Source organism: Sylvia atricapilla, chromosome 1 (assembly GCF_009819655.1).
Source record: "Sylvia atricapilla isolate bSylAtr1 chromosome 1, bSylAtr1.pri, whole genome shotgun sequence".
NCBI lineage: Eukaryota > Metazoa > Chordata > Aves > Passeriformes > Sylviidae > Sylvia > Sylvia atricapilla.
In genome coordinates, this window is record NC_089140.1 from 42,828,091 (window position 1) to 42,852,706 (window position 24,616).

A 24,616-nucleotide genomic window follows, 5' to 3' on the forward strand; every position below is an offset into this window, starting at 1 on the left:
ATAAATTTAGTTTGTTGGTGTCACTTTGCCTGTTTATACTATTTTGAAATGTTTATGTCACTCTCTTTCCATATTTTGGGTTTTTTCCCTCCGTCGCTTTATAGCATTTGGAAGAGCTTGAATGCTTTCTTTTGCCTCCCTTTTTACCTTAGTTACCTTAGCAATGTTAATTTTTATCTTCTTACTTTCTCTCCCTCTTATATTTATCTTATAAAGAGATATAAGATTTTTTTTTTCACCTGCAGTCCCACAAAGGAAGCTTCCTTCTCCACCACATCTAAACTTTCCATTTTTATTACCTTTTGAGGAATTTTCTAACAATAAATGGGGTTAAAATAATAGTGCTACTTTAAAAGTGGAAATATATTCCTCATCTGTTCAAAATGACTTGTTATCCACCCCTGTGATGAGGGAGACACTAATCTGAAGTGCTCGGCTAGACATGGGCCGTGCACATACATACTTCTTGTACGAAGCTCTTTTTTACTGACAACAAAAGGATGTCTTCAGTATGTCTTTTTCTGCTGCATGCAGTAGGTACAATAGCTGCCCACTTAGCTGCCACACACCAGAAATCTGGGTTTCATTCGAATTTTCAAGGTTGTTGAAAGTGCCTTTAGTATTTTTCTCTTCTCCCTTTCTCCCTACCCTTTTATGTTTCTTTCTTCTCCATAGGAATGTCAGGCTCCAGCAGAGCCTGAAAAAGAGGAAAGAAAAAAAGAAGGGGTGGGGGGGAATAAATTTAAAAAAAGCCAGCAAGGTGTCCTCAGCGTTTCCTTGCACCTGGATGTGCTCATCCTGTGTGCTCACGCAGTGCTGTTGGGGCGGGGACCAGGAATCAGCACGCCAGAAAAAACGGGGCGTGAGGGAGGGTAAAAAAAAAAAATTAAAAAAAAAATTAAAAAAGCGGGGGGAAAGAAAGGAAACCCCGCAATTTCGCGCTGTTTTCCTCCGTTCGCCGCGAAGGCACAAAGAGACGGGGGCGCTGCGCGGAGGGAGGGTTCCCCGGAGGCGGGGCCGGGCGGAGCGGGGCCGGGAGCGGGGCCGGGAGCGGCGGAGCGGGAGGCGCCGGCGGCAGCAGCAGCGGGAGCCGCCATGGAGCCGGCCGGCCGCCGGGGCCGCGCCGAGGAGCCGCCGCGCCCCGAGGACGAGGAGGTGGACCCCCGCATCCAGGTGAGGGGCGGCGGCCTTCTTTAAATTCCTTTTAATGGGTGCGTTATGGCTGTATGTGAGAATGGTTGCCGTTTATTTCATTGCTTTTGCTGCGTATGTGCATACATACATATATATATATACGTGCACAGACGCATACATACACACACGCGCATATATATATGTGTGTACATATATACACATATAAAAATTTTTAAATAAATATATATATATATATTATCCCCCCCCCCTTTTTTTTTTTTTTTTTTTTTTTTTTTTCTTTTTTTTTTTTTCTTCCCCGGAGCAGCCCCGGGTGTCTCGGCGCCCCCGGGGCGCCCCAGCCCTTTGTTACCCCGGGCATCGCTCCGCGCCGGGCTCTGTTCGGCATCCCTCCTTCTCCTCCTCCTGCTGAAATCCCCCCCTCCTCTTTTTAGTTTTGACCATGACAGCGTGACCTTGCTCGTGGAGCGGGGGCTGCTGCTCAGAAATTCATAAATGCGGGAAAACGTAGGTTAAAAAAAAAAAAAGGATTTAGTTATTTTTATCGTTGTTTTTTATTTCTTTTAAAAAGGAGCTTGAGCGGAATATGGTGCTTCCTCTCTGTGAATGCCTTCTGCAACGCTTTTTTTTCTTGCATGGTGTCTAAACAAAGCTTTTCTCCCCAAAAATCATGTCTCGACCAATAGCCTGGTACAAACTTCGGGCACGCTGTGGTCCCTGAAATGAGATGTATTTTTAGGTCTCTGCAGATTTATGGCTTTTGCCTCCAGCATTGCTGGGACTGTTTGTCATGAATGAATATAACATGTGTGTACATTGCTGAGAGGATCCTTGGCGTAGGTCCCTGCTCGCTGTAATTGTCATTCTTTTCCCCATCGTGAGCATTTCGTTTTCCAGGGCTGCGCAGAGCAATTGCAAAATTCTCAAAACATGGTTACACAGAGTGAGGCCCTCAGCCAGAATCTGGTACTGCCCTGATTTTAAGAGGCTGAGCCTGGTTGGTGTCTATTGATGTAATTTTGGCTTTAGATTCTTCAGCTTGCAACACGTTTCCACGTATACGATTTGTGAATTGTTAGCAGAACAATTGTTTTTGTTAAGTTTTCTGTTTGGTTTGGAAAACAGGCTACTGTGTCTGCTTCCGTGAGAGCCATCAGGTTTTGAGCCTTACAGTAAGAGACAATTAGGTAATTTTTGGATGAGTGTTCGTTTCAGACAGCATGGATAAGGAAAAAGGTATTTTCCAAATCCTAGGAGTAGGAAATGAAATCTGACCGCTGAGGATAAGAGAGCTAAACTGTTGTAATTAATTCCTTTCTGGTTGTAACCAGAGTCATTCTTGTAGTCTAGTGGGAAACTGCTCAAGTGACAATCAATTTACAACGTTCGGTTTGTACAGCAAAACATTTTCAAGGTGTATTGTGTTACACTGGTTGACAATTAACTAACGCTTAAATTGGAGAACACTCCTGTCAAAAATCTTACAATCTCACTTGAAGGAACATGTTGCTCAGATAAAGAAAGCTATCAGATCTCCTCCTGAGGCTTGCTTTTTCTGGTAAGAAAGTCAGTAAGAATGAGCTTTATTTTTACAGTAGCTCCATTCATGCCAGCACCACCTCTACTACATATTTATTCAAGGGATTTAACACCTTTGTTTCTGCTGTTAAGGGATCAAAATGTTGGCAGGAAGGCACATTGTGTAAACATAACTCTATGTCCCATTGACTGGTTGTGTTATGAAATGGTTTGCTAAAATCCAAAATAAAATGCCTCTCTTGCGGCAAGATGTGTTTCTTATCAGTTGTGTCCTTTCAGTGCGTTTCTCCTGTGAAAGCACAAACTTTATGCTAATAGGGTGGGTGTGTCTGTGTGCCCAGTACCTCGCTAAAATTGACTATATTGGCTAATGAGACAGAGCTTACTGTGGACCTTGTGTTTATTTGTAATAGTGAAGAAGAAGTAGCCAGAATTGGAAGTGTGTTGCCTTAACGTAAAACAATAGAGCTGCTCAGATTTTTTTTTTCTTTGAGTAGCAAAGTAAAAGACCAGTGGCAAAGTTAAGTTTAACATCTCAAGGTTTCCTCTTTTCACTAAATTCATTAGCCAAAGCCCTTGTGAGCTTTCAGTGGGGATGCTGAATGAGCCTTCTCAGACATGTTGTTTTCCCTGATTTCTTACTATGCATCTGACTTTCTTTCCTTCTAGGGGGAGCTAGAAAAACTGAATCAATCTACAGATGATATCAATCGCAGAGAGACGGAGCTGGAGGTATAGAATTTATCCTTGCATTTTCCTTTTGTGCATTTGGATTTTGTGAACAAAGGGGACAGTGTTTTTGAGTAGGCTGAATTTGTGCATCCTGAATGGTAATTTTGCAGCTGAGTCTGGTGATGATTTTTTTTAAAGGTATGAATTGACCTAACACATGAAAAGAAAGGGAAAAGGTAGAGGTATGCTGATAGTGTAAAAAACCTGTGTGGAGAACCTCCCACAACAATCACTGCCAGAACTTATTTTTAGGTTTTGACACTAAGCTTAGACAAGTTCTGTTTTTAAAAGTCACTGTTTTGTGTTTGTTGATTATAGACAGGGAAAGTTTATTTGGTTAAGGGTTTTTTGCCATACAGCTGTCTGCCAGGATCTTCTCTTTGGTGGCTGTTTGGGGTTTTTTTAGCTTGTTATCTTCGCCGGTTTTTGTCATCACTTCCTGGGCAAGGAAGGTGATGAAGGAAAGTTGGAATAAAAGACTTCCTGGTTATACAGAGAGGTTTTCATAGATGCTGGAAATTCTGATAGCAAGTCCTGAAGAAATTGTTTCTAAATCCCCAAATTTGAGCTTCATCTAATTGGTAGTTATTCTTGAAGGCTCAACATTATTGATCTAATAGTGAAGCAAAACAAACTGTCCTATCTGTGTGTCTAAATTTTCTTTTGTTTGCAAAACAAAGAAGATAAACTCAGTGGAATTAAAATATTAATATGGTGCTGAAGAAAAACTGGCATAAAGTATGACTTTACATCCCAAATAATTTTGATATCATTACACAGTTTTGAATACTGTATCAAAACATGCTGAGATTGCTGTGAGGAATGTGTACTTTACTGGTAAAGTAAATCTGTAGATTTCAGTCTGTACCTTTAAGATCTCAGTCTGGTTTGTTCGTTTGTTTTTAAACTTTTAAAAATTTATTAGTTTTTATTTTTTTCCTTGTGTGTGTCTTTTCATGAGATGTATACCTCAAGCATGGGATGGTTCTTGGTAGAATTTTAAAATACTGGAGCGTCCACTGAGAGCACTGTAAAGAAAATGGGCTTATGATCTTAGGAAACAAAGAGCCTTGCCTTTTTTCTTCACCCCACTTGTTTGCATTTTCTGTCATTTGTGGCATGTAGATCACAAATTTATTGGTAAATAAACTTAGTTAATTGCGGAACTATTTGCTATACGGTATTTTTGCTGTGAAAACTGTTCAGTGTCACTAGCATGATTGAAATTTTATGAGTGAACTTTAAAAATCAGTATTCTAGTCTGCAACAGTAGCAATTAAATGGACTTCAGGAATCTTTATATAGATATATTGAAAAAAAGATCATTATATGCATCTTTTCAGTCTCCTTATTTCATGCTGAGGTACTGAAATTGAAAGATGGTGTTATGGATAGTTGCCTGGATTTCATTAATTTTGTCATAACCTTGCACCGAGGACATATTATGAAGCAGATGGAATAGTAATAATAATGCAAAGGCATTCTCGTGAAATAAATCCCAGTGACTTTAAGATTTTGCTGCTTGATTAAAATTATTCATGTGATCAAGTATTTGTCGAGCCTGCAGATTTGTAGCTACTGTGTGTGTGACACGTGCTGAGCTGTAGAGGCTGAAAGGCTCCTGGAAATATAACTGTAAATTAAAAGAGCAGAATTTCCACATTAGCTTGGTCTTGCAGTGTTGCTTACTCAGCCTAGTAAATACCAGGTGTTAGATAGGTAGAAATGATACAATCATTCTCTGCCCTTTGCCATTAAGTGTTTACTGCAGATCTGTCTGTAGCACTTACTGTAAGCAGTGTTTGATGGAGTTAAGGTGGAATGCCACCAAGAGTATGCTTTCTTGAATGTTTCCTCTTTACTTTTCATCCAGAAATCTTACTGGATGATGCCAGTTTGTGATATCATGCAACTGCATAATTTTTAATCTGTAAAGATTTTCATTACGTTTGATCTGCTTAAATATTGAGGAAAAATGCAGTTGGATGATGTAAGCAAGGCTTAATTTATATACAGGTTGATAAATGCATTTTAAATAGACTTAAAACACATTTCTAGGAAAGGAAGAAAGAAGACTTCCACTACATCCAACCTGCTAACCTGCATATGGTTAGCAGGAAATCTCTGTGTTCATACTCTGGACAAGAAAAGAAGGATTTGCCAAGCAGCCTTATAGGATAAATCCAGAGTTTGGAAGGAGGAGTTTGGAATTGAGATCATTCTGCTTCAAAGGCTTCCAAAATTCATGAATGCTGTCAAAAATGTGGGCTTCTGGGAGAGCCATGCTGAGTTTCCCTTTGAAGATTTGCACTTTTGGCTCTTACTAGCTGCTTTGGGTCCCTCTTGCTACCCCTTCCTAGGCTGCAGTATTCCTGCCATATTTCATTTGAAGAAAGATGTGTGTGGGTGTTTTTTAACCAGACAATGGAGTTATATTTATCCTGTTTTGCTAGTATCATTTTCATCATCTTTTCAGTATCTTTAATGGGAACAGCGATGTATCATTGCATTATTTAGAGCACAAGTTGCTGACTGCCAGCTTCCTGTAGAATTGCTTTGTGGTCCATACATTCCCACTGTTGGTTTTTTCCCAGAATAATCTGGAAAAGCAATAGGAGTGTTTGAGTAGAAGGTATATTTCTTTGGAGGAAGTTCAGAAAAAGACACCCATGTTTTTGTGACTTGATGTACTCTCTGATAAGCAGGAAGGGTAACCTTGTGGCATCTGAGTTCTGCAAGACTGTTCTGGACTTCCTGTATATCTCTTTGTGTGAGTTGCTCTAAGTGGGACTGCTGGCTGTCTCCAGCTCCCATTAACTGGAAAACAAAGCTGTTAAATCCTTCTAAACCCATGCATCTGTTCTGCTGTGCCTAAGGTCTGCATCAGCAGAGGGGAAGTAATAATGCTGCATTACACAGTGGAAAATGTTATGGGGCTAAATTCAGTAGAGAGTTCTAGGATTTTGGGGCTACACTGTCTTGGTGTAGCCACAGGAATGTCCGTGTTGGAGCAATGGAGAAAATACAAGTGTCTACTTACAGAGGTGATAAATAAAATGGGGAATTCTGTTTTAATCACCAACTGCCATTTCTTTAAGTTCTGCACTGAATCTGCCATATGCACTGTTTTTGAGTTTTTGAACAGCCTGGGTTTTTTAATCTTCTAAAGTTAAGGTCTGCACCCATACCGCCTGTGAGAGCACTGGATATACATGCATGGCGTGACTTGAATGGATGCGTTGAAGTTGGCTACATCTATTCTTTTACTTGGAAGAATTACTCATTTTTTGCTCTTTTGACCTGTCCTATTAAACCCTGAAGAAATATTCTGACCTGCTGACGCTTGCAGCCTGTTCAGGAGTTGCAGAGCTGCTGAAGGGCACTGAGTGGCTGGTAGTTATATGTTGCGTTAATGTATTGCCTGTTAATGAATCTTTGATTAGACTTGATTTAAAATCCATACTGCTGCTCATCCTAAGTGCAACACTGAACATTACTGACACAGCAGAAGGATGATAAGGATTCTCTGAGGGATTTAACACTTGGCTTCGCTAATGTCCCTGTTTATGTTTGAAGTGTCTGTGGAGAGCTGGGGGAAATGTCTTGCAGGGGAGATACAAGTGTGTTTTGGCCAAATGCAAGAGGTTTTTTCCTGTTTATTGGAAATACATCTCCATCTGAACTCGCATCAGGAGCTGCGAATGTGCTTAACAAATGTGCAGGATTTGCCTGTCCAGCCAGCCCATACGCCTGGCTCTGAAAGTACAACTCAGATGTAACAAATTAACCCGGGGACCCTCTGGCAGCATTGCGGGGAGGGGAAATGCAGCACATACCATTAAAGTTACCACTGGAATCCCAACTATCCCAAATGTGGTTTTTGTTAGAGTTTTTTTGTGTTGCTGGAGCTACGAGCTTGCCAATGTTTTTTTTACTGCACAGGGAAACTGGAGCTGAACAGTGCTGCTTTCAGCCATACTCGTCATTAGAGGGGCTGGTTGGGATCCTTCTTGTGTGCTTGCCTAGATCCTCTGGTCCTGATCTACAAGACTTTGTGTTACTTCTAGTCCTGGGTTTATCATAAAGGTCACCCTGGGTTGTTGTTGGATATGAGGAAAGGGCTTTATTAGCTGTGGTGCTCCTTCGCTTATGAGCCTTGTGAGCATTTGAACCCTTCTCAGAAGGGGAAGGACTTTTTGTCATGATGTAACCTCATCTTGCTGCTAAGCATGACACAGCTCCTTGCTCCTTCCCCGCCGGTGGGACGGGAGGGAGAACCAGAAGAGTAGAAGTGAGAAAACCCGTGGGTTGAGATAAAGACAGTTAAGTAAAGCAAAAGCTGCACTCACAAGCAAAGCAAAACAAGGAATTAATTCACTGCTTCCCGCTGGCAGGCAGATATTCACCAGTTATTTAGAATTGCTTCTTACTTCTTCACTAAAATACTTGGGTTTAGGAAAAAAAAACTTGAGCTGTTGACCCTGTCACGCATAAAAAATGTAAGTAGATTTTTTAAAAAAAAAACCTCCATCTTTCAGGTTTTATAAAAATGAACTTTGTGTTTGGGATCTCATTCTGAGCATGCCTGCTTGGATTGAGGAAACATCTATCTGTGGAAACATCTGCCACCTTATCAGTATCCCTGTGCAGCATTTTCCAGAGAATGTCCACAAAGAATGCAGAGATAAGGGCACAGCAGCTCACTGGCTGGTGTTCCTGCTGGCTTTTGGAGGAGGATGTACATGTGTGATGGATTTGTCCAGCACTGTCAGGACATATCTTTCCACATTTCTTTGTGATCTACTTGCTTCCATAGGAAATGCCTTCTGCATGTGAATTGCTTGTTGTTTTGCCTTCTGCTTTCATCCAAGGATGAGTAAGGAAGGGAAGGCTTCTTCCTCTGCTTTGGCTCTGGAAAGATTTTGTCAACCAAGTGAGTCAAAGGGCTTTACTTGATTCATGTTATTGACGTAGAGATGGGTTTTCAGCCTGAGAGAGGAAAGGTTAGGTGGAGAAATTTTGCTTTATAAGGAGCACCTAGTACCCTCCCGTGCCTGCTTTCGTCTCTCTTCTTGTAAGAGAATTAAAAACATTTGTAGTAAAAAAGTATTGGTAGTCTCAATTTGTAACTGTCTGCAAGCAGGAGGTTAGAACAACTTTCAGGTACTGATTTTTAAATTGTTCTTAGATGGAAAATTAGTAGCTGCCTAAAAAAAAAATAAACCAAAGACTTTTCTTATCCCTTAAAAATTGAGATATTACTTATTCCCTTCCTTGCACTTCGTTGTTAAAGTTTGATTGACAGTCTGGCTTACTTGGACTGCTCAGGTTCCAAAAAGGTGTTAGAAGTGTCTTTAACTGGTTTGATGTTTGAAGGTAGATTTCTGAGCACACCTTGTGCATCTGTTTGATGTGGATGTATGATACTGATGCTTAACTTGGCTTAACTTGGACATGAGCTTTTGCAGCTGGTAAGTCTTTGTAGCAGAGAAGGTGGGTATGGATACTGTCGGCCTCTTGGAAATAGATGAAGCCTGTCTCTCAGTCAGCAATTCTATTTCCCATGCTTGACAGAGGTTCTGCCCACCAGCCTGGCAGAACGGTCATGGGACAACCTTTGTAAATGAAATTTAGATGTGCTTGGTACTAAGATGATTCAGACGTGGTTGATATGTAAAGCTCATTTTAAAAATAAAATTGTTTGAAAATACATGATTCATTTGATGGGCAGAAATAGTTATTTGCTTGTCATCTGGCATTTAACACCAGTTCATCGCAATCACTCCTGAGTGAGCAAAACAGGCATGTATTTTTCTCTGACAAGTGCAGTATAGGTTGAAAATTGTATTTGAGTTTTTTTAGATTTTCCCCCACGTTTGAAAGTGGATTTTCAAAATGCAGCTGTAGGGATGACCTGTCCTTAAGTGTGGTCCTTCTTTCTGGTGCAGTATCAAAAAGCTGCCCAGCAGCAAGTCATTGCAAACAGTCTGCTTTTAATAATGAATTATTGCAGCAAAACCATATATGGGGTAGAGGTCTGGCATGCTCCCTAAGACAGTGAAATCTCTTTTGAAAGAAAAGTGCTAAGGATTTCCAGGAAGAAAGTTGATGAGTGTGGAGCTCTTGCAGCCATAGAACGAGATGTTGAAATGTAAACTGCAGCTGTCCACGTGCTACACTTAAGTGCTCTGCCTGCTGGAGTGTGTGTATGACAAACACCTAGCTAGTGAGATTCTACTTATTAGGGCTGTAATTTAGGTGAAAAGCTTCTCCTGCTACTTCTTTTTTTGTTTGTTTGTTTTTTTAACCTTGCCACTACACGCATTGAGGATAAAGTACCTTAATCGGCTTTTGTCCAGCTTGGAAAAGGTTTATCATCATCTCATTTGAGCAAATAGGAGGGAAAAAACATTGAAAGCTGACTGACTGGCTAACATCTTCAATGTCACCTTTCCGTTTCTAAAATCAGTATCAAAGTGTTCTTTAAAAAACATGCTTTAAAAATGTCAGGGTGTTTGGGATGTCGTGTGTCAGTTGCATTGCTTCTGTTAGAGTCTGTGTATGTATTCAGTGCAGTGATGAGAAAAACAAAATGTATCTTTAAAAAACCAAAAACCCCAAAACATAAAAACCCACCCAGAAATGGTGAGTGTGACTCACATATTAGCTAAGGCTGCTGTTATCAATGAATAGCATTTCTGCTGGAATGAATTATCTTTCAAGAAACTGAAATGCAGAAACCAGAGATTGAGGACTGAGCTAGAAGATTTCTCTGGCATATGCTGCACTGTCTGGGTTTTGCTCACAACAAGAAGTTGTGGGAATTGACATATTTTCCTTTCTCTGTTATCCATGTGTACTAGATAAAGGTCTAAATGAAGCAAGAGTTTGGCAGTTAAATAGTAAGATTTTTGTGGAGGGGGAAGTCACACCAGAGGATTCCATAAGTAACTTGAAAGTTTTGTGATTGTCTTTCTAACATGGATGTGGAACTTACCCTGTACTGGGGACCATGGATGAGCGGCAGTGATGTGCTGTTCGGAGCCGCTAAACTTTTGCTGTGTAGGTCCTTACAGAAAACACCATTTGAACCTCTTCACATGTGGGTCAAAGTGTCTCACTGACAGTAACATGGGAAGTCAGACATAAAGCAGTGAATTAAATCAATTCCCCAGTTAGTGCCTTCACCATAGGCCCATTTATTTCCATGAACAAGAGATGTACTTCTCATGTCATATAAGGAGTAAGTGCACCGAGCTCAGTCCTACTTGGTGCTTCTGACCCCATTTTCACATGTGTAAAAATAGCTGCTGCACCTGTAGTTGTTACTCAGCTGCCCCCAGGATTACCTGCCGGGGAGTTTTGCGCTGTCCCAAGGGGGATGTCTTTGCAGATGCTCTGCCAGCACGTGGCAGGTCCCACACACTGAACCGAGGAGCGTGGCTGGGTGTTGGCAGGAGGGAGCTGGGACGCTGCTCTCAGGAAGTGTTGCCAGAGCTCCCAGATCAGAGGCATGGTCAGGAGAGCTGGGTCAGTTTGGGCTGAGGAGGCCAGTTTGGGTGTGAAGGCACTGCGTTGCCACAGGAGCAAACACACTGTAGATACACAGTGTGGGATCCTTTGCTTTTGCAATGTAGTTGGGGCTGGTGGAGAGTAGAAGTGGGGTGTGTGGGGCTGCAGAGGGCATGGGTTTGGCATCTCACTTCAGAGACCTGGGCACCCTGCTGCTGGGGCTGAAGGGGATGGATGGCTGGAAACCTTCGGTAGGTTCTGATCCCAGCAGAGAGCTGAGCATCTGCTTGTTCTGTCATGCAGAAGGTGTTGGAGCCTGCAGGCTTGTGTTCCTGACAGTCAGGAGCCTGAGAACAAGTGTCACTTAAAATAAGTTGTGATGGATGATACAGATATAAAGTTCCAGGGTGTTTTGGTTTTCATTATTGTTCTTCACTGCAAGAATGAGTGTGATCAGACCTAAATTAAGCCTTAAAAGAAGAACCAGTCATCTTTGGAGGAAAATGATAGACTGGAATTTCACACCAATGTGTTTTGCAGCTGAAGCTTTCTATTCTGTGGAGTTGTGTTCATGGGCAAACGTGTATTTCACTATTTGTAAGACCGGTGCTTCAGGCACCAGTTAGAGGAGCACTTGGAGTTCAGTAGTTTGTATCTGCTCCAAGAGTTAAAGGGAGATGAGTTGGTACAGAAGTTGCTCTTAATTTGACTGCTTTGTTCTTAGTGTCTTTTGTTTTTTGTTTTGTTTTATTTTGTTTTTTTAAACTCCAGGTAGGGACTAGTAATCTTTTTCCTATTGGATAAGACTGTGTATAATTGTTGCATTAATAAATTTGGGGCAGGTCTACAAGCACAGATTTGTAGTGCTGGTTTATTTTTTCAAGTACTTATCTTACAAATGTGGAAACTGAACTTTTTGATGAATCACTGCGTAGGGCTTTTTTTACTTAAACTATTTGCTTTGCATAACTATATACACAGCTTTCACAAAGAGATTGAAAAGAAATCTTCCAGCTCATTCATTTAGAAATGAGCTTTTAATTCTGTTCCTACACCTGCAAAGAATTTTTCTCTTTGTTAGATATACTTCAGTACTTACTATTTTTCTTGCAATGTAGTCCTCGTGCTTCGAGCGTTTTTTCAGTTACTTATGAAACTCATTTTGAGCAGTGAACCATGTATGGTCTGGTAATTTAATTGGAAATATTCAAATTCTTGACTATTCAAATAGTCAAGAAAATCATTGACTCAATAAATATTGTTTAAATGATACATTTCAGGCTTTCACTGAGAAATGAGATTATTGACTGGATTTGAGTTAATGAAATAATAAGTTAATGTCCATTTAATTCTCCATTTTTGACCTTGTTACCCATTTGAATAATTCCCTAGAATAAATTGGAGTACCTTAAGAATCCAAAGCTATTTGCCCTGGACTAAAATAATCCTGATGCTGGTTCAGGTTCTACATAACACTAAAAAGGAAGCCAAGAAGTTCTTACAGGAGTATGTTGCTTTTTCCTTAAAAACTGATGTATTGTTGCATTTTTTTTTCCACTTCTGAGAGCATGGTGGCAGCTTGCAATGTATTTTAAATCTTCCAGTGAATAAGCAGTTTTGCATTCTAGAAATCCTCAACAATAATGACAAAACCCTCCTGAATTAGGGCACTTCTTCAAGCCAGCTGCTTCCTGATTATCAACATGTCACTCCAGCAGTCTGCATAAATGCTGCACTCTAATTAGAGTTACAAGCCTTGTTGAGAGCTCACATGGCCCTTCCTCTTCATCTCCTTAAATCCTGGGCCAGGTCCCAGCCTGAATTTGCATCAATCTGCAGTAATTTCATATATTTAGTGTCAGTGGTGGATTCTGAGATTGAAATCAGAATCACTTTGCTTACATGTGTGGAAATTTTAGTGAAAGAGAGAAAATATTTTAATTGCTTTGGCTAATCATGTAAGGAGTGCAACTCATCCCATTTGGAAGTAGCTGGATTTTTTTAAATATAGAAAACACTAACAGTGAAGTGGAATGTAGGTGCCCTTATCCATTAACAGAAACCATAGCTGAAAAGATGGGTTTTCTGTGCCAATTCCATCTGATTTGCCAGTCTGCTGTGGGGGTTTGGCCTGCCTGCTAGCACCATTCTAGCATTATCTGTATGGGATGTCTGCCATTGAAGTCTCTCTCACAACTTGTTACACTGCTGTTTGCTTCCTCACCGAGTGAGTAATTTACTAACAATTCCTCTCTGAGGAACCCTGCCAGAGGTAGCACCTAGAACAGCCTTTATATAAAAGCTTTATATAAAAGGCTTTATATAAAAGCTGTCACTGGAAGATAAAGATTTGGTGTCCAGGATGCCGACTTTAGGATTTGACTCTGGGTTCCAGGGGTCCTCTGCTAAAAAAATTCTGTCTTAGTTCAAATGCCAGTAACTCTTTTGAATGTGTCAGCTCTTGTGTGAATCTAAAGAGGAACCTGAAGGTAGAGCAAACAGGTAGAAATAATTTTTAAAGCTCTAACCTGCCTTTGTCCTTTCTTCCCTTCCTGCAACTTTCTGAAGGATGCACGCCAGAAGTTCCGCTCTGTGCTGGTCGAGGCGACGGTAAAACTGGATGAACTGGTAAAGAAGATTGGAAAAGCTGTAGAAGACTCTAAACCTTACTGGGAAGCTCGGAGGGTGGCCAGGCAGGTAAGAACTTTCTGCCTTATAAGCTTGTGGTGGAAGTTGGAGGGTACACACCGATGGTGTTGCTTTCCTGCTATTAATACCACCCTGAGCATATGCACTTGGCTGACACTGGTCTGTGTCTTCAGTTGCATGTCAGCCATGGGAATTGATGGCAAAATGGATTTCTTGATAGCCACAGCTGCACGTGCTCTTCAAACCCAGAGCAGCTACAGCAGACACAATAAAAAAGGCTACTTCTATTCTCTCATTATAAATGGCCTTTCAGAGCCATGCTCTTTCCTATCAGTAGTTGTCCTTATTTTAAAAAACAGTGTAGACTTTGTGTATCTGTTTTTTCTTCTTAAAGCAAAATACTCAGCAGCTAAATGGCTGCAGCTGGAAGCTGCAGGGAGAAAGACTGGAGTGGGGCAGGCTTGGGGAAACCCACAGGGTTTGGTGCTGATTGGGTTGTGATGAGGTAAAAATGTGCTAAATGCTAAACACACTCTGAAGTGTTTTGGTTTGGGGTCAAACTGAGCTCAGCTCTCTCTGTCATCAGGGCCTTACTTCCCATGCCTAAATTACTACTTGATTGTTGATAGCCCTGTGTAGCTGAGGGAGGGATGAGGTGTGGAAGGAAGAGTGTGACCTGCTGGATGAAGAGAAAGCCAGAAAGCTTGTGACATGTCAGGCAGTATCTCATTTTAGAGAAAAAGCTGCTGAGGGTTGGGCATGTGGTAGATTAGGTAGTGCTTCTGGGTTTGTAGTGGGGCTTGCTGGTGTGTGATGCTTTTTGCTTCTTCCTCAAGGGGAGTATGTTCCTGGCTGCTATTTCTGTTTTCTCTTGAGGCAGGAAGAGTCAGGAAGAACTGCCTAGAGCTGCTACTTCTGAGCTTGGCTGGAAGGATGTGTGGGGTGGCATCTGCAGCTGGGATGTGGCTGTGTTCAAGGGAAGAGTGAGAGATGGGGTGGCATGTATGATATACATGAAAACTGCAGAAGGATTTTGTTCATAAAAGTAGGGAGAGGGATGAGAAAAGTAGAGTAGGTGTGTGCCAGGAGGCAGAAGGTAAACTCTCGGGGTCAGAGGAGGGGAGGAAGAGAATGCGTCCTCAGAACAGCACACGGGAAAGGGAGGAATGGACAAGCTTAATTCCCTTGAAAGTTGATTAAGCAGGAACTGGATTATGGGATGTGACATACAGGATAATATGTGACTATGTTGATGCTTTAAATTGCATAGCATTGTTTTGGAGGCATTGTCTCAGGTGATGGGGATGAGGTGTAGGGGCTGTTAGGCTTAATCCCACAGACTAGAAGCAGTGTGGCAAATAGGTAAAGTCTACCCTGCTTGCTGTGTTTTGAAGTATCTACCTCTCATCTGTAACTGCTCTGAAATCCTGCTCAAGGGGACTGTGGTATGTGCTAGGTATAAACCAGAGGTGAGCTACAGAAGTTAGTAATTGTGTAAGCTAGTATGTGCAATTTGGAAAAACAATCCCTCCAACCCTGCCTTGAGCATAATCTTATACTTCTATTACTATAAATAGCTGGGTAAGGCACAGCATGCATAAGACTTTAAGAGTTACGCTTGGAAGAGTTAATGGTAGAAGCCACACTTTGCAGTACCAAAAAAAACCCCATCAAAAGATCAATTGACTTTGAGGTTTGTAACATCACAAGCTCAGGGCAGTGAACTTTGCTCTCTGTCCTCCAGCTGGCAGCAGATTATGTTCTGAAAATGGAATTTTGTATTGTTACATCTTTGCTACCCCTGAAATCCTTTCAGTCATTCTGAATCAAAGGTACTTTGCAGGACCACTTAGAAACCCAAGCTCCTGAAGGTCCTTAAATTGGTAGAATCGCTGCTCCAGCAGTAGGTGTGTTAGTGGGAACCATATTTTTCTCCCAATCCATTCTGTCACTAGCTAGGTTTAAATGCTGTTTATCCCAGATCTGCTTATTTGCTACACATTTGAATGTCTTTTAATTCCTTGGTAGCATTTTATTTTAAAGCAGGGGTTGCCCTTCTAACCATTAATTTTGATTTTTTTTTTTCGTTTTGTGTGATGAATCTGGTCATGGAACACAGTTCCTGCTTTGTATCTGCTCAGCAGACAGAGATGAAAGTTGATCTCTGGCTTCCCTTTTGCCCTTTGTCTAATAGCATCTTAAAATGGAAAATGTGAGGGCCAAGAGGAGTGCAAGCACTGAACAATGGTGAATTTATCTGGAAGCTGGGAGATTGGAAAGATTGGTGCCAGTTGTCAGTAAAGCATGTGCCTAAAGATTTTTTCTAGTTTTCATTTAATCTAGATCAGTTCAACTTAACTGGGAGCAAATCCACTATCATAAGGCATGGAGAAGGGGTGAATGGGTAGGGAAATATGAAACTGGAGGAATGTATCAGAGTATTAACATGGTTAGGTGCCAGTTTGCATCTGTCTTTTTACTTGGATTTGCAAAGCTGTAGAGGAATCGTGGGAAGAGCTTGTTATTTTCTTTCATTTAAATTAATAATAGCATCTGGCCTATGAAGAATTGTCTTCCTCCTCTTGTCTTTACAGTTATTTTAGAGCCATTAGGCTGCCTTCAAAAATATAGGCACAAGGTTCTTGGGGGCTGAAGCAGCTTTAATTAAACAATAGGGGAAAAATGAGTGACTCTACTGGTAAGAAAAAGGGAAGTGTAAATTCCTGTTTGTTGTTCTCACTAAAGGGAAGTAAAAATATGACCTATAAAATTTAAGCCTTTTGGAAATACAGAGTTGCATAATTAATGACTCTTAGTTTGGCAGAAATGCAGGAGTTGTCCAGAGTTGCTTGCATTTAAGATTTCAGCTGCAGGGTAAGTTACGTGATGCAAGCTGTGTTAAGTCACACTGAAGAGCTTGCTTTCACTTGGCACCAGCACCAGTCTCTTTTGGAAAGACGTGTTTCATCTATTAAGGTAAAATCCATTAAAAAGGTATGAGGGCAGTGATGTGGGGTCATCAGAAGACAGGTCACCAACTGAAGTGTGAGACACTGGAGAAACTTTAGGACCTTGAGCCCTTCTGTCTACTCACCCTTATCCCCGTCTTGTGCAATCTGGTGTTGGCAGAAGATAGGGAACTCAAAAAACAAATTAACTTTTCTATGCAAAAGTCCTGTAGGATCTTGTTTGTGGAGTGTTTGCCAAGAGAGCAAAGCGGCTTGGCCTATCTCAGGGTGAAACTTTGCTTTACCAGAGCACTGGCCCCTTACAGTCTGAGTACTTTGCCCTCTGAAATGGTTGCACAGGGAGTCAGGATGTGCTGTCTGTTGCTACCAAAGCAGTAATATTTGGCTTTTGCTGAGATTCAAGTGAGATCTATCTAATATTACTGCTCAAGGAGATTTCATGTAACTTGTGCCAAGACAGAGCTGTTGTGATTTCTCATTTGATACAGCAGTGGGCTTTTTGTGTTGATTGCAGACACACCTTACTGTTTTGGAGCATTTTGTTTCCAATTTGTTGTTTAATCCAATTTTGAGGTACTTGTGCTGCAAGAACACGTTTTGTTTGGCATATTGTCTTTTCATGTTGCTCTTTATCTTATGCAGTAATGCCCTTGTTCAGTGGAAGAACCTTGGCACATAGAGGAGTGTGCATTGACACAAGCAATGCCCACACTGCAGCAGTATTAAATTCCTGTAATCCAGAAGGTGGCCCAGGTTCTAAATGTTCAGAAAATCAAACTTCTCGTGTCTGTTTGGTTTGGGTGGTCGGGGTTTTTTGTTTGTTTGTTTGTTTGTTTTTTCCCCCCCATTAGTAGCTGCTTCCCTAGTTGACTAGTCAAAGAATTAGAATTTTCTTGCCCAAAGCTAATGGGGAAGAAGGGTGAGGTTGCCAGGAAGCATTAATAATGTAAGCAGAAGTCCTGAGCCTCTGAGGTAAGGAGTGTCTTAAGCCACTGTTAACATTTTGCAGGACTGGGGCTGGAAAGTGCCTGTGCAATTGTGTTCACAGTGGTGTCTGAGCGAGTGACAGAGCTGGGAAGTGTGTTATACCTCCCTGGTGACACATGCTCTGGGACAGGATGCTGTGCAAGAGCAAGTGTGGTCTAATGCATAAATCACTGGGCTGGCAGGAGCTGATTTTGTGCTGCTGCATGGCACAGATGAGTGATTTCATCTTTTTCAGTTCCCATGTAAAATGAAGCTGTCAAGCTGCTGTGAAGCTGAGTTCATTAAGGGAAGTAAAAGCACTTTGGGGTCACTGGGTGAAAGGTGGCATTAAAACCCTGCTATCCATACATCATCACTTGTGAACCCATAGACAAATTGAACAGGAGATGTGCCTTTCTGCTTTGCTTCTGCTGGAAGAATAATCTGATAAAAGTGTGTTTCCACACCCACAAATAAAGCAATCCATGCATTTTTAGTGACCCTAAGCCCTAGGAGTATTGCTTTTAATTGAGTTTCAGCTTTTTTTTTTTAGTTTGTTTTGGTTCTTTTTTGTTGCTTGGTTTTTGTTTAGTGGTGGGCTGGTTTGGTTTGGTTTTGTGGCAAAACCATGTTTTGGATGTGGGATTACATTTTATTGGCTCATACCGGGAGTAGGTGAGGATGCTTTGCTTAGTTTTAGTACTGAGCCTGTTCAGTAGAGACATGGTTTTGCTTTGTGATATTCCCTTCACTCCTCTGCCCCCCTGCCTCATTTAGCTTTTACAAAAAAGCATCAGAAAACTTGCATCAGGCAATAGGTGGAAGATCTATGCTAGGTCATGCCTGTCTGTACCTCTCCCTAAAGGACTCACCTGTACCATATGTTCATACAGCAGTATGTTGGAGTATATGTGTGTTCTGCTTCCTATTGGGTCAGTCTTCCTAGGTTTTTACAACTAATTCTTTTTTTTTTCATGTTGTTGGCATACCTAAGCAGCACTTTTTAATCTGAAGAGGTTTAGAAAAGCTCACGGGAACGAGTATTTGCTCTGGTTCTTCTCCACCTATGTCCAGGTGTACCCCAGAGGATAGACAAGTAGGGACAGCTGTCCTATCCTGTTCACTGCAATTTTTTATGTTGTAGAGCTCCTTTCTCTCACCTCACTAATAATCTTTTACTCATGTAATATTTTATAACTGGATTGCCACATCTGTGTGAAGAAATCGGCTGAGAGAATAAAGAATTATTAGAGATGAGCTTTCAGATATTCACATCCTGCCCCTTCATTCTGCTTGCGTTCACAAAACTTAGGGGAGCCCGCTTACCACTGGGAAATTATTTCCCTTCTCAAATGTGAGATTTGATGTGATTCAATGAATTTTTTATTCAAAGTGAATCAGGATGAAAAGTAGCTGCTGTAATCTTGCAGAACAGGAATGGAGGAGGAACCAAGTCACTTGGTGGTGAGGGTGGGAGTGTTGTAAGCAGATAAGAGCACACCTAACTAGAAGAGTCTTCCTCAGCAGATGAGACTGATACCCTTCTGTGCAGAGATCAAGCCAGTAAATGAACAAAACTTTCTGAAGTGGCCATTGCATCTCAACTTCTAAGTGTACAGCTTGAGATGTTTGAAAGTAGTATGGCAACTATGGAAAGCTACAGATGGCAACTTCCTTAGCTCAGGAAACAAAAGCTTTTTTAAATTCATGTAACTTGAAGGTTGAAAACTGCCGAACATCCCTAAAGATTAATTAGGAAGCTGTGGCCTCACCAGTGTCGATTCCTGCAGCACCCAAGTTTTCTGTCCAAATTCACTCAGTGAGTGAGAGCCAATGGGATCACAGCACCAGCTGGCTCTGCTGGAAAAAGGAGGGCAGCATTGAGTGTGGATGGCAGCTCCTGGGTGCAGTTCCAACAGTGGTAGATATCCAGGTCTTTCCCTCTGGTTCCTGGACACTAAATGTGTTATACATTGGTATATTGACTTCCCATGTCATAAGGAATCTCCTTCTCCATCCTACTTTTATGAGCTGAAGTCCTGATGCTCATGTTTAGGACAACAAGGGACTGATTTGTCTAATCTGGTAAGCTTATCTTGGCAGAAAAAAAAAATAAATTTGGTGGAGGGAGAAGGAACTTGAGAAGCAAAAATTAAATGTCAGCAGAACTGTGACAGACTTGCATTCCTGTTTGGAGACGTGCCATGGAGCTAGTAAAAAGCAAAATTATTGGCACAGTTACAGAGGAACAACCAGCTGACCTTTCCTGGCTGAAGAAGTGTTTCTGGTTAACTGTTCATAAACCAAATAACTATCATGTGGATTCGAATTTTGAAAGGAAGGAATACAGAAACTTGAAAATACACTTTGACAAACCTTTTGCAAATTCTCCCAACTGTTTAGGGAAAAAACCAAACACCCAGAGCACTTGACTGCTTTCTGTGGCTGTGTTATTGTTGTTAAATAATCATACAATCATGAAATGGTTTGGGTTAGAAGGGACCTTAAATATCACCAAGTTCCAGCACACCTGCCATGGGCATAAGTGCCACCCACTACACCAAGTTGTTCAATGCCAAAGGCATCCTGTCCTTGAACATTTCCAGGGATGGGGCATCCACAGCTGCTCTGGGCAACTTGTTACAGTGCCTCAGTACTCTCTGAGTAAATAATTTCTTCCTAACATATAATCTAAATCTCTCCCCTTTTAGTTTAAAACTTCCCCTTGTCTGATCACTAGGACTTTTGTGGGGTTCTTTTTGCATTTTGTATTATTTGTATTTTGGATGGGTGTTGCTGCTCTGGCCTTTTGCCATAACCAGTCTAGACTGGTAGTGTAGGTTTGTATTGTTTGTGCCCTGCCTGTGCTGTTTGTCCTTTTAACTGAGGGTGCTGTCTTGCAGCTGCCCTGGTGGGTCTTGGGGAGCCTCTTGGCAGTGGGAGATGGCAGGGAATGATGTCTGGATTAGGAAGGTGGGGTGAATGGTGTGAGAAGTGACTCACTTTCCAGGTCTGTAAATCAACCATATGGAAATGGCTGTGATTTTTAGATTACTTGGATTGATGGGTTGGTGAGGCAGAGGAGAAGCGCCCTCCCTGAGCTGGGACTTTCCTTGGTGGTTGAGAAACCTGTCTGTGGGATGGAGGCTGATGTGATGGTCTTGGTTAGCACTGCTGCAGGCCAGGCATGGGAGGGAGGCAGGCAAGCAGCACAAGCCGTGCCTGGGAAGAGATGACTAGTGTGCTCTGAACGGAAAAGGAGACATGGAGGTTGACTGTGTGAACAATTAGAAAGCTCAGTGCTGTGAAGAAATGGTAAGGGAATGAAACGTAGGTGAGCTGTGCAAGAAGTGCCTGAAAGGATGGAGCATTGAAACTGTGTTGTACCTGCTTGCCTACGAAGTTCTGTGTGCCGTTTTTTCCTTTTTGCTCCCTGTGGACCTGCTCTAGGTCTGAACCCCTTCTTCCCACCAATGTTTTTAGGTTTTTTATTACAAAACACATCATTAAATCTTGGGGAAAACATGTTGATGTGACGTCAGTCCTCTGGTGAAATGTGGAGTTCCCGCTGCTGTGATCCCAAAGGCCATTCTCAGTATATTAATCTGCCTTCCCACATGATGCATGGCTGAAGAGGGCAATGGCCAAGCAAGGGAATCTGTAACATTATTATTGTGGGTGAGGGGTCACTTCCAGGACTTTCACCAGGGAATCCACTGAATTTTGTAAGCTTTTTCTAAAGCAGAATGCACTTTGGATTCAGTCAAGCAAATGTTTTGCCATGCTGAAAGTTTGATGGAGTGCCTCTCATGCTCTCCTGTCACGTTTGCACCGTTGCATCTGTAACCCTGTGAGCAGCATGTGGGAGTCACTGCCCTGCCATCAGAGCTCAGTGTCCCACTGCTGCTGCACAGAGCTTGTGCTTGCTGTGCTCTGTTTCTTCCACCTGAATGCTTAGAACTCGAAAACTGTATTTTACGTCTTGAATCATGGTTCTGTTGCATTTTCCTTCAGGCCAAAGTGCAACAAAGCCTAGGAAGCAGGGAACTCAGGGTCACTTACCTGGGTCAACAAGCTAGGTTTTGCCTGGCTGATTTATTAACATTATCTATTTACTTAAAGCCTTACTCAATGTGACTTTTGTGTTCTGGCTTTGTCACCTGGTTGAGCAGTGTGATATTGGAGTGTATCTAACTGGGTATCCTTAAAATGCCAAAGAAGATGACACAGATTGTCTGGTCAGTTTGGGAAAGTTGTGCCAAAGATCTGATCTGTGAAGGAAAGCTCCTTAATGTGTTTGTCTTCCCATCAGCCATGCTAATGCAGGACAGTAGGTCAGTGTGGCTGGCAGGCTTTTACCCTCTTAATCTGTCCCGTGTTTGGGAACACTGACAACTGCTACTTCTCAGATGAATGGAGAAAAAATCCTTACGTGATTGAGACTTAGTACTCTTGTTGCTTATATTTTCTGCAGAGGAGGTGGCATCTGTAACAATATCATCTGCAAGTACAATGTTCCTTGCACGTTTGTGTAGTGGGAGCTAATTTTAACCACTTGCTTGTTGAAATACCTGGGTCAGCAAGTTCTGTGTGCATGCGTGTCCCCCTCTAAAAGTTGGATCACCTGTATCTCTGAGTCTCTGTGCCTCAGTGAATGGGTCTAGTTATTCTGGATTGCTATTCATACACCCTAAATTTTCATTTTGCGTGAGCACTGTTTTGTTGACGGATGGCTGTATAAGCTATTGATACAAAAACTGTAATTGGGTTTCTTATGGTTATGTGCTGATGTGCCTTGGAGGGCTCCGTCATGTAAATATCTTGACTATGCACTGCAAATTAGAGGTTCTTCCCTCTCCTGCTTTTCTTCGCAGAAGTAGAAGAAAATACTCTAAGCTGTTTTGAAGGATTTATCTAGGAGAGATAAAAGAATTATTCTCTCTTTTGGTGAATCTTTCTCCCACTTTCTCCAACCCCACAAAGCCTCCATCAGTTCTCAGCCATAATGGATGGCAGTAGTTCAAAGCCAGTTCAACCTCTTCTCCATTAATTGTTGGGAATCAAATGACCTAATTATTTTTTCTACCTTCAAGAATTTTTTTTTCTGTTGTGAAATACTTAAAGTATTGTGCAAGTAGGTCTGAAGTAATGGAATACTGGGTTGAGTTGGTGTGGAAATACCCTCAGTTCTTTGGAGTAACAAGGATATGGCTGGTGCAGAAAAAAAAGGGTTTTTTTTTTGTAGATTTCAACTGATTTAGGCAGGAAGAAGTGATACAGGTGGTCTGGCTATTATGCTTAGCCACAAATACAATAATAGATGCTGGGACTGGCAGAAAGGTGTAAGCAGCTCTCAAAGGGTGCTGGCATGTGAAAACGGAACAGGATCTTTTTTTCCTCTGCTGTTTTATGAAGATTTGAGTAACATCATTTTACATCCTCTTCAGTTTGGAAAAGCCTGAGAGATTAGGTTGTACATTCCTTTGTGTGACTCTAGCACTTGCACAGCTATTGCCAAAAGACCAATCTACAGGAAAAAACAATTTAAAGAAAAGGTTGCTTTGCTTTGTTGTCTCTCACCATTTCCTCTCCTGATTTTTTTTCCCCTGGCCTCTAGAAAAGGCTATTTCAAGAGATTGTAAACCACACACAGGATAATCTGTTAAAAATAGTAGTTGACATTTGTGCCTGGGTGGCTTGAGGTCAGGGTGATATCCTATATACCTTTTTTTGTGCGATACTTGCTCAGGGATGACTGCTGAAGGCAGCACAAGTCTTGCAATTTCAGGGAACTTTTTCAGCCAACCAAGTCTTTATTGTGTACAGTGGTCTCAATAGGTGGGAGTTTATTTTGGAGTGATAAATGCCCATGCTTAGGTCTGCTGCCAAAACAGATGTGGTGTGGATGTCACTTACTGCCTTCTGGGTGTGTTTTGTTATGACTTCTAGTAAAACAGTATGAATTTTGGAGCTTTTGTCTGTTCTTGCTGAAAAAGATGATCTGAAGAGTCTAATTTCTGTATTAGGAAATTAGCATGTGGGAATGGTTCTGCACTGACTTAGTTTCTGTTAGAAGTACATCTCAGCTGCAGCAAATAAAAAGTTGTTCTATAAAACAAGAAATTTTGCTGCCAGGACGTGGAAGAAGTGTCCACATCTTTTACCTGTGGCTGCTTCCAGTGATTGTTTATTGTTTTGTTGTTTGGTTTGTCTTGTCTTGTCTTCTTCTGCTTTGGTGAAATGTGCTAATGGCTTGTTCTCAAAGGAGGATTTTATTGCTGTGAAGTGCAATTGACATATTCCCTAGTCCTGCTGCTACCTAGACTTTTTCCTTCCAGGAACGGACTTAGCCCTTCATTATCCAGGACATCACCTGCAACTTTTTTGTTTAAGTGAAGCAAGCCTGTTATTCACCTGTGCTATGGAGTAGTGTAATTCAACTAGGAAAAATGGTGAAGGGTCAGTAGTTGTCTTCAACATGTCCCTTAGGAGAAGGACTGTCTCAAGAGTATCTGTGAGCGTGCAAAGGTGGACGAGGTCAGCCTAGAACATTCTTCCAGGGCATATTCCTGGTATTGAGGACAGGCAGTTGCTGGTGGGTGTGAGGCTTTCTGGGAACTGGGAGAACATGTTCAGAACAGCCCATCAGCCAGGTGAAACTCCTACCCGCATGCCTCGTCTTTGCTTATGCCAAAATACATGCACAAGGTGTGCTTTCAGAACCAGGCTGCCAATCTCTTGCCGGTTTACTCTGGAAACTTCTACTTAAAAACATTTGCTGCTTTGGTCGCAATTGCATGAGACAATGATCCAGTGTTTCTTCTGAACATACCCGTTGCATCTGTATGTGCTGAATGTTGATTATCTTGGATAATTGGCAAAAGCCACTAAAGCAGGTTGTGTACTCTTGCAGGGTGTATTTGTGGGAGTTGTTCCTTGCTTCTATATTTAATTCCAGCAAAGCAGGCTGCTGCCAGGTGCAGATGAGCATGTACAGCCTCTATAAACCTAGAAACCAGCTGTAAGCTCTAGACTCGCTGACTCACTGCCTAAGCTCTCAGAATGCAGGTGCACAGAGCAGGGAGGATTATCTTGGT

At 41.7% G+C, this 24,616-nt stretch overlaps 1 protein-coding gene and 1 long non-coding RNA gene across 2 annotated transcripts in view; both read left to right on the forward strand.

The window, feature by feature from the left end:
• Nucleotides 1–734, forward strand: part of LOC136362250 (uncharacterized) — a 29,081-nt gene extending 28,347 nt beyond the window's left edge. The window contains exon 5 of the long non-coding RNA XR_010743759.1: nucleotides 676–734. This is a non-coding gene — a long non-coding RNA (uncharacterized lncRNA). The remainder of the gene's footprint in view (nucleotides 1–675) is intronic.
• Nucleotides 735–1,041: 307 nt separating this feature from the next.
• SH3BP5 (SH3 domain binding protein 5) overlaps nucleotides 1,042–24,616 on the forward strand; it is a 51,588-nt gene continuing 28,013 nt past the window's right edge. The window contains exons 1-3 of the mRNA XM_066320672.1: nucleotides 1,042–1,173; nucleotides 3,361–3,423; nucleotides 13,504–13,632. Coding sequence (XP_066176769.1) covers nucleotides 1,096–1,173; nucleotides 3,361–3,423; nucleotides 13,504–13,632 — 270 coding nt within the window. The 5' untranslated portion in view covers nucleotides 1,042–1,095. The remainder of the gene's footprint in view (nucleotides 1,174–3,360; nucleotides 3,424–13,503; nucleotides 13,633–24,616) is intronic.